At 52.1% G+C, this 10,343-nt stretch overlaps 1 protein-coding gene across 1 annotated transcript; it reads right to left on the reverse strand.

Annotated features, from left to right (window-relative positions):
- Positions 1-1,279: 1,279 nt before the first annotated feature.
- Positions 1,280-9,581, reverse strand: LOC149364540 (uncharacterized). The gene is made up of 6 exons (XM_089568705.1): positions 9,555-9,581; positions 7,743-7,978; positions 4,664-6,074; positions 4,026-4,268; positions 3,221-3,325; positions 1,280-1,683 (listed from the first exon to the last, which is right to left on the reverse strand). The coding sequence occupies exons 1-6, from the start codon at positions 9,579-9,581 to the stop codon at positions 1,624-1,626; spliced, it is 2,082 nt and encodes a 693-aa protein (XP_089424831.1). The 3' UTR covers positions 1,280-1,623.
- Between the last annotated feature and the right edge of the window lie 762 nt (positions 9,582-10,343).

Consider the following 10,343-nt stretch of genomic DNA (forward strand, 5'->3'; position numbering starts at 1 on the left):
TATTCCCCCCCGCTGCGCTTTCCGGCCAACTATTTCTGGCTTGATCCAGAGTAGAGCTTGGCCTCAACACCGCATTCCATCCTAACTCCCTCGGTTTTCGTGCGGTAGCGTTATACGCCATCTGGACCCAAGATGTGTCGTCGCGGTTATATAATTCGCCCATTGACTGAAGGGGAGTGACGTCACCAGACAGAAGGGTTCCCATTGGCCGCAGGAATTTAGTGATGTCACCAGACCGGAAGTGACGTCACTCCTGGTAAAGGCATTAACAGCTGCTTATGCTGGTTGGTTTTTAATTTGGGCAGGGCGTGTAATGCGAAGGCAAGATAACCACTGGACCTTAAGGGTAACAGAGTGGATTCCAAGAGAAGGCAAGCGTAGCAGGGGGCGGCAGAAAATTATGTGGGCGGATGAGATTAAGAAATTTGCGAGAATACGGTGGCCGCAACTGGCGAAGGACAGGGTTAATTGGAAAGACATGGGAGAGGCCTTTTCCCTGCAGTGGGCGTAGTCAGGTTGATGATGATGACGTCCCAGACGGACTCCGGCCATGAGGGACGCCCTAATGTAGGCCTCCGATTAAGTTAGGCAGTCTCTAACGAGTACCGACATCGCACAGCACACGGCCTCTATCATTTCGCCTCGATCGAAATGCTAGAGGATAACAAAGACGGTTCAGTTTAAGTTAAGGACAACGCAGCGAGCTATGGAAAGGAAAATGATAGGTGTAACGTTAAGAGATCGGAAGAGGGCGGAGTGGGTGAGGGAACAAACGCGGGTTAATTATATCTTAGTTGAAATCAAGAGGAAGAAATGGGCTTGGGCAGGGCATGTAATGCCAAGGCAAGATAACCGCTGGTCCTTAAGGGTAACGGAGTGGATTCCAAGATAATGCAAACGTAGCAGGTGACGGCAGAAAGTTAGGTGGGCGGATGAGATCAAGAAGTTTGCGGGGGGGGGGGGGGGGGGGGGGGGGGATACAGTGGCCGCAGCTGGCAAAGGACAGAGTTAATTTGAGAGGCATGGGAGAGGCATTTGCCCTGCAGTGGATGTAGTCAGGCTGATAATGATGATGAAATGCGACCTTATGCTGTCGCATAACCAACGCAAGAGAATTAGGTGTCCCTGAATTATTTGATTTATTCAGTGAGTTGTAGAAAACTATAATCTGAATTGCTTCGACGGAAATTTAATTTCTAGTATACAAAGTAGCAGATATTTTTCCCATTATGTAGCAGCAATACAGCGAGCGTGAGAGATACGCTCACAATAATGTTTACACTGCAGCCCTTTGAACTTTGCTTCAGTGATTCTGGACGCGTTTCAACAGCAGCTGCAGTAAATGTTAGCCGCAATTTTCGCGAGCTCCTCGATATATTCGCGGCTATGTAGCAAGCGGGAACAAACAACTATCATTTCTCACATCCATTTAACTGCATAGAGATTGGATTTCTATAACATGTAACGATATATATTTGCATAACGTAGCAAGCGCTTTCACTTAATTACTGTTGCGCCGGAATTCAAGGCGCTTTGGAAGGCCCGGACACCGGACTTGTCGAACTCCCCATAAAAAAAAAAAAGTTTAACGAAAGAGAGCATCGTCGGCGGGGCAGGGTGTGCTCAGAAGACAGTGCACTTGTGCGTCGGGTTGAGCACGGTCTCCGGCGAGCAGTCGAAGGCCTGCGACAAGGCATAAAAGTTGAGCTGGTTGGTTTATCGGCATAGCAGAGCTGTGACCCGTCGGCAGCTTTTACTGCTCCGTTTAAAAAATCGAAAACTTAAAGGTGCACTGAAGAGGAATCAGAACTCGTCTTATTGCCGCGTGAACTCGATCTACACGTTCCGAGCATTCTTAGAAACCTCAAATTATTGCCCTGTGCGGCCGATTTCCCTAATTTAAATCGAATTGACGTCCGGCTCGCGCCCTTTATTTTCGTATTCCCCGCAGACAGTGCGAGGAGTCGACCAACGCATGGAGTGCCTTTCAGGCAGTGGCGTGGAGGCTTTGCTTTTGCTTTTATTTTGATATTTAGGTTTGCGTGAATAAATAGATCTAGTCAGAGACTACATAGCTGAAAATTAGGCCCACGGAAATAAAAATAGGCGTGGACTATTTGCTTTCGCCGATCACTACGTATCACTCGGCCGATGGCAGAGCGGCAAGCCGCCGTGGGACTGGTTGAAAGGTTGGTCGACTCCTCCCACCGCCTGCGGGGAATTCAAAAAAGAAACGCGGGAGCCGGGACGTTTAATCATATTTAAATTAGGGAAATTGGCCGCACAGGTCAAATGCGAAGTTTCTAAGAACGTTCGGAACGTGTAGATCGCGTTCCGGCGCTAAAAATACGAGTTCAGATTCCTCTTCAGTGCACCTTTAAGTTTATCGAATTCTGGAACATAGTGAAGTGCAACTGCGGAAACTGTCCGTTCTGCCTGTGTTTTCGTGTTTTTATGTGCGCCGTTTTTAGATCAGCCATAAAGCCAGCTATAAAAGCAGCTGAAGTAAAGCGAAATTGGCGCAATATTCGGGCATTGGGATGCGGCAAAATGTTTATGGTTTATTGGGGTTTAACGTCCCAAAGCGACTCAGGCTATGAGGGATGCCGTTGAGAAGGGCTCCAGAAATTTCGACCACCTGGGGTTCTTTAACGAGCACTGGCATCGCACAGTACACGGGCCTCTAGAATTTCGCCCGTGTACTGGTAAAAGGATCAGGCATCAAATATATAAGCATCGAATGCAAAAGTATAATCCTGTAAAAGCGCATTTTGCATAAGCAGCAGCCGCAGTGACTCAGTGGTTATGGTGCGCGGCTGCTTACCCGAAAGGCTCGGGTTCGATTCCTGCCGTGGCGGTGGAATTTCGATGGAGGCGAAATTCTAGAGGCCCGTGTACTGAGCGATGTCAGTGCACGTTAAACCCCAGGTGGTAGAAATTTTCGGAGCCCGTAACTACGGCGTCCCTCATAGCCTGAGCGGCTTTGGGACGCACCCATAAATCAAGCAGTTAATCGCATCTGAGTGTCATTTTTTTTTTCAGCATGATTGCTTCTATACGACAAATAATATTCGGTGATCATTCTGGGCGGCGTAGCCAACTTTCTTACCGCGATACGCAGATGTTTCATGGCCGATATGAAAGTGGAAACACTGATGGGGCTAATGCAGATATGTTCAATGTCTCTTCCAATGCCGTCAAGCGAGGCGTGCACACACACCTGCGAAAAGCGTGCCACGTGACGCAGCACGTCGCTGCAGGGGTCCCCATCGCCAGGCTCATCGCGGCCGGCGCACTTGACGAAGCACCAAGTGATGAGCAGCACCTGTGAAAGCACCACGTGTTCTAATAAATGAAGACAGGAACTGCAGCGCCACAACCAATGACGGCGACAAGAATATGTACGACAGTGCGTTTCAAGCAAGTCAGAAGCCGCTTTGTAGATCCATGCACGTAGTGGCGCAGTGACTCTCATCCTGCTCTATACTCGGGGACAACTTTTCTTGGCAATGCAGCAGAGGCCAGGCACGAGAGGGATATAGTGAAGCCTTTGTCCCCAAGCCTTAAGGAGTTTCATTGTGCGGGCTAGGGGTGTGGATACGTGAAAGGGGAGAAGTTGAAGAGATGGTGTAAGATCACTACCTTGGGGACAAAAGCCTGTCTCCTTCTCTTTCCTCCCTAGCTCCTCTGCTGCGTTGCCAGAAAAATTTGTCCCCAAGTATAGTTAACGTTTTCCAGTGCATGACACTGGAAAACACGTACGCATACAGTGCAATTATTAATAATAAGACTGCTTTTAGAGTAATCTGTCGCTTTCGCTCCGTTGATTAGCCATGCTACGGCGCTCATTATGTTCAAGGTACAATGGCCAATAACAAATTGCGCTTCAGGGGTTACCGACACCGTGCGCAATGTTTACAGCGAAAAAAAATTAAGACACGTACGCTTCACGGCTCAGATGGAAACTGTAACCAGGCTTGCGCATTTTAGCGTTAGCTGCGAGCGCTTAGTGAACACGACGTCACCTGGACGGCCGAGAGGTCGGGCGTAACCAGCCAGCGGTCGTCGTCTCCGCGGCCCGAGCGCGCGAAGGCGTCCAGCACGGCTTCGACCGAGGCGAGCTCGGCCATCAGCAGGTCCGGAGCCAAGGGCACGGCCGGCGACGTGGAGGAGTACTTGAGGCACGAGCGCGACTCGTTCAGCGCCGCGTCGGCGTCCGGAAGGTGGCGGTAGAAGTGGAACGCCAGCTCGGCCGACGCAACGCCCACCTAAGTGCACGCACGTGCACGAGTACAGGGGAGCTGAGGGGGACTTGAGAGGCAGCACATTGCTATGGTGCCCTTCTAGCCACCATAACATTTTTGAGGGGCAAGATGTTTACATTCGTCAGGAAACTATTGCCACTAAACGCAAACGCAGCAGAAGTAAAGCATGCATACCAAGGACCGAAAGTTGGGCTGTTCGCAGACATTTCATACATAAAAGGGACATTTAGAATAGGGAATCTCTAAGTATCTGGATTGGCTGTGCGTTCTGCGTTTTCGTTGCAGTCATCAACGCTTTGCAATTACTCTTCACTGTTTCTGGCTAGCCACATTCAGGACGCTAACACGGTTACCCAGCCTTGAAGAATACAGGGACAAAAGAGGTCGCGTGTACCAACCTGTGTACCCAATCCTCCGTATTTTACGGCGGACGTTATGCCGTCATCGTAGAAGGGCAGCACAAGCGTGAACGGCGACAGCACAAAGTCGCTCTCGGTCTCGTTGAGCGTGTAGAACATGCAGTCCTGGAATGGCCTCGCCGCCAGCGACCTCCGGGGAGCCACGTAGTCCGGGCTGCGAACCAGCGACCAAAAGGAGAGCCAGTTGGTCACCAGCGAGTCGCTCACGTTCGGCAGGGCGACGTCTGCCGACGCGTTCGCATCGGTCGGCATATCGACCAGGCGCAGCGTCGAGTCCACCGTGTTCCAGCGGCTCGTGAACGATGTATTCGCCGAGAACGGCTTCCTGGCCGACACCCGCCGAACGAACGCCGTGCGCACATCGCTCACGAGGCTGTGGACGTTGATGTTGGTGTTGGGCCGGACGACGTCCGCGTCGTACAGGGCGAATATCAGGTCCCCTACGAATGTGTAGGTCATGGCGAAGCAGGCCCGTCCGTAGTTGAGCACCGCCTTGTCCCAGTCCCAGTTGTAGTGGTTCAGGACGAGCTCCATATTTGCGAACAGGGCTGCGTAGCGCACGGCGCACCAGGACACGTACAGATGCGTGTCCGACTCGCCGTAATTGCGTCGCAGTTCGAGGAAGGCGCGCAGGAAGGCAGGATTCGTGGCTTTGACACGTACGCCGCGCCCGTTAGGAATGGTCCAGTGTCGCGCCACGGCCGAGGACCACTCGCTACGATTGACGAGCCGGTCGTCTTCCTCTTCCAGCGGCTTCGGCTCGTCCTGGGATAAGCCCCGGTAGGCCTTGCGGAGCGGAGTCAGCATCTTGTTCTCCACGGCCCGCATCTGCTCGAAGGTGACCCCCCCGTCCTCGTCGTCGCCGGATGAGAAGTGGAATCGGAGGACGTTGAAGAACTTTTGGGTGTCGTCGAGTCCGCGCAGCCTGGCCTGTCTTCCGAGCATCCTGGGGAATGTGTGGGCTTCCCGCACTTCAATCGTGGTCCACCAGTCGTCGCCCGAGTCTTCGTCGGGGTTGTCCACGCGGATGTTGACGATGGCGGGCCAGTGCAGTACCGCGGACAGGTACACGACGGTGCGCATCACGTCGGGGTCCCTGGAGCGCGCCGGCCAGAACACTCCGCCTCGCGCGAGGGCCTTCTTGACGAAGGGCATTTCGTTCCTGCCGTCGCGCATGACGGCATCGCAGCTGCGGTACAGCGTGGCCACGCGCTCCCGGGTCGTTCGACCTCCGGAGCCCGACGTGCCCGAGGTTTTCGTGGCGTTGCGCGTGAGCCGAGACAGCCGCTCCAGCGCCGACATGAAGATCTCGGTGCGAACGGAGTGCGCGTGCTGTTGCTGCCAGCCTTCGCAAACGAAGCGGGTGAAGCTGTAGCACGGGTTGAAGGACCTGCAGCGAACCGTTATACAGTTATCGAAGAGTCTGTAACAACAGCATCTGTTGCTATAGACTTAGAGAGTTACAGTTGCTATAGAGCGTCTATTTGTATCGAAGGCGATAACAACCGCGTCTGTTTTTTTAGTCCGACGTCCCCAGGGTATCGTGGCCGTTGTGCCATGAAATGAGGTCATCACACAACAAGGTCACGTGACCTTGCACTCGTCCCGTGCTGGTGGTTGGATTGCCCACACCTATTCCCCGAACTCTTCTGAGCCATTCTCTTGTCTCAATCCTCCTTCCAAGAGCACCTCACACGTAAAGCTGGCGCTTAAGCTCTTTGTCACATTAAACTTTTCTTTGAACTGTGACGTAAATGAAAACTAATCCTGAGACTCATTGTAGCACACCACGAGTGAGGTGAACAAGTGAACAAAATAACTGCCTGACCCCGATGTTTCCTTTCACAACGTGTTTCGCACAGTTCCTTCGATCTAATTGCTTTTGACAATGTATTGTGCACATTCCATTGCGATGTGTCCCGCAGGACTCCTGCCTTAGTGCACATAGTTGCCAGACCAAGGGGACACAGCGCAGCAGTCTACTCGGCCAAGTACAGACGCCATTTAGCGCTTGAGATGAAGCTGTGTAAACAGGCTACGACCACTACTCCACGAACGATAAAAATTAACGAGGGTAAATTAAATTTAAGCACAAAAAATTGACGTGATGATTGTGAAACCTGGTGCGAGAAAGTTGCGACAACAGTTGGACTTACTCTCCATGACTACTTTGATGATTTACCTTAATGAATGGTCAAAGTAAAATGGTTAGAGTAAACTCTAAACCAAGGCTTCACACAGGCGACAGAATTTTTCTGTGAGGTAAAGGTGGGCGGAGGTGCCTGGTGGGTGGCGGTGTGATTGGTCGAGGATGGTGGTAGATGGGTGGGCAGTCCACTAGCTAGAGGGTAGAGTGGGTTGGAGAGGCGGCTGGCGTGTGGCGCTTCCCGGGGGCAGCTGGCTTTCCCACTGCGCCTTTCCATTCGATTTCGCAGTCGCTTTTAGTGCGCTAACATTAAAACCACTAATCTTATATTTTGCGTATGCTTATTTGTCCGAAGCCTGTGGCAGTTGGCACACCTGCCCAGAGTGTTATGGGCTACCTGCCAGCAGGCTTTATGTCCAACTATGCAAAACACTTTGTCAAAACCCCGTATAGCCGCGAGTGAGTTTCGAACCCACGGCGGTACCAGCAGAACAGCTTCGCTTGCCACTGCATTAGACCACAACGTCATCCCGGAGCTGAACATACCACTTGTTTGACTGCCAGTCTCTCGCGCTGTGCTTTGGGTGCCGTCGTCTTCATCGACTTCCATCCGAGCGCAATGGATCGAGAACCCACGGCAATCACAGTGCCCTCAGCCTCGAACCGAAACTAAAGTGAAAACCGAAGTTCAAGTGCACCTAACCACTTTTGGCCTAACCATTCTAAATCATCCGTCATTTCTTTTTCGTTCCACTACCGCGTGGACTTCTTAGTGGGGTGGGGGGAGACCTTGTATAGGATGCAGGTGGGTGGAAATTTCGTGGCGAGTGGCGCTTCTGGAGGGTAGACTTGGGTGACTGGTTGGAGGGTGAAGTCTCTCCCGAACGGTGCATCCGTCCTTGAGGAGCGTACCTGTTCATGGACTCCTGCAGCTTTCGGGAGAACAGTCCGCAGGCGTAGGAGCGGCAGGGCTCGCTGCGCGTGTTGATGAGCGCGAACACGATGGAGAGCAGCAGCGCGGAGCCCAGCACCACGGCCGCGATGCCCAGCGTCGGCAGCAGGAGCATGCGCTGGTGGGACGGCGCATGCTCCTCGGTGGTCCCCGGGAGGGTCCGAAACGCCACCAGCTGCGGACGGGCCTGCGATGCCTGCGAGCAGTGCGTGAAAGAAGAATTCGACTACTGTGCCGGCAGCCACCGAAATAGCTCACATGGAACTTTGCCGCCAGTTTGACCCCATTGCCAGATTCCTGTCATATAACGGCACACAGCCAATGGAACAACACTGCTGGCATTCTCTTTTTCCAGCTGTTTTCCCGGCAGAATACCAAGCATAAAAAGCTACTGGCAGCCGGCAATCAAAGCTAACCCAAATAATCTCAGAATGCTCACTAAACGCGACACACTCCCAGGGGAAACAAATATTGATTTGGCCTGTTTTTTTTTTCTCCATTGATAGAAAGAACAGAAAATTCCTTCTAAAGGTGGCTGTGCACGTCACATGACTACAGCGAGCCAATAAGATGACACTGCCGGCATTCTGTTTTTCGGGTGATTCTACTGGCTGCCGGCAATATATCCACTTCCTTGAAAGAACAAAGGTGACACGGTAACGGTGCCATGTACCGACCGTTGAAGACAGAGCGCGGAATGGAACACGCTCCCAGTTAGGAGGCCCGAGGACAGCAATGGTTGTCCGGAGTGGGCACATTGAAATGGATTTTCAAATTTGGAATTGTCTGTTTACCAGCTGACGTGCACAGTAGAGAGACAGACTGCAAAACTGCTATCATACACCATATACACCATAGCGCTAAACGACGAAGACAAGGGAGAAGAGTACAAGACAAGACATAGCGCCTGTCTTGTCCTCTTCTCACTTGTCTTCGTTGTTTGGCGCTATGATGTATAGTTCAGTCCAACCAGCCCAATTTTCCGCTATCATAGTATGTTGATCGCTGGCGTATACAATCCCTCTATCTGCATCACATGATGGTTTATGGGTTTAACGTCCGAAAGCGGCTCTGACTATCAGGGACGCCGTAGTGAAGGGCTCCGGAAATTTCAACCACCTGGGTTTCTTTAACGTGCACTGACATTGCAAAGCACACGGGCCATGAGTATGGGTGGACAGACAGACAAGCCGATGGAGAAAGCCACTCTATATCCTTGTTTATCTGGAAGGACGGAGAGAAAATGAAGTGACTAAATGGATCTGTGTGCAGTCGTCTTTTGGCTTCTATACGGCCCTGTCTATTGTGGCAGTGACCATGCTTGGCCAGCTCCCCCGTAAAGGCCGATTCGCACGACGGTCCGTTCGCCCGCGGCCCGCGCATCATGTGTTCATGCGTCAGCACATGGAGAGGCGCGCTGACCAGACCGCGGGCCGACAGCGCGCCTCTCAATGTGGTGACACATGAACACGTAATGCGCGGGCCGCGGGCGAACGGACCGTCGTACGAATCGACCTTAAACGACAACCGCCTACCTCTATACTCCGTCTCACAGCCAAAAGGAGGCACCGGCCAGCCACACAGGCCTGGAAGCCGTTGATCGTTCCCAGAGTAGAGCAGTTATGTTCACTGGTCGCTGAACATGGTCAGAAAATAAAGAGAAGGCGTTTCGGGAGCGCTATGGCTCCCGGTCAGTGACCCGTGAACTTGATCCGCCATGATTCCTGACCAGAATGTCACCTTCAGCTTGGAAACAGGAAGCCGAGTCTCACCTGGCCTCTGTGGACGCTGGGTTCCATGCAAGGAGCTCCTAGAGGACGTCTTGACCAGGGCCGCAATGAAATTCAGGAAAATCGTTCGGCGGCCTGCAAGGCGCGTTCAGCACGTTCGAACGTGACAGCTTCTTCTTCGTCTTCACATCTCTTCGTCCCGGCACGTTCGCTGCCAAGAATTCGGGACCTCATCATCATCATCAGCTTGACTGCGCCCACTGCATGGCAAAGGTCTCTTCCATGTCTCTCCAATTAACCCTGCCCTCCGCCAGCCGCGGCCACCGTATTCCCGCAAGCTCCTTAATCTCATCTGCCCACCTAATAACTTTCTGCCGCTCCATGCTACGGAGAACTTGGAATCCACTTCTTTACCCTTAAGGACCAGCGGTTATCTTGTCTTATTTTCGGTCTCGAGGAGATTTCATGGTATGTTGATTCTCGGGCATGCATTTGCAAAGGCAGGTTTTCTCTGATAGGCATTCGGATGGAATTTGCTAAGCTAGCTCATCGCCCTTGCCACATACCATCTTCAATTCACTTCAATACATTTTATTTCATCATATATGGCTGGAACTATTGGGCAAAAAGCTGCTTCTGGCAGCTTGACGAGGCCGAAGATACTAAACAAGGCACAGCGGTGCAAATGCGTTGATTGAAGACAATATGTGAAAAAGAAAACTATTTTGAAACGTTCAGACACTAGCAGTAGTAGTAGTAGAAGACCTTTATTCGACCATAATTTACAGGCCGAGCATGTCGACCGCCTGGGCGACCAGAAGTCGCTCTTCT

Source organism: Amblyomma mixtum, chromosome 2, assembly GCF_055824585.1.
Source record: "Amblyomma mixtum isolate Tamu chromosome 2, ASM5582458v1, whole genome shotgun sequence".
In the NCBI taxonomy this organism is placed as follows: domain Eukaryota; kingdom Metazoa; phylum Arthropoda; class Arachnida; order Ixodida; family Ixodidae; genus Amblyomma; species Amblyomma mixtum.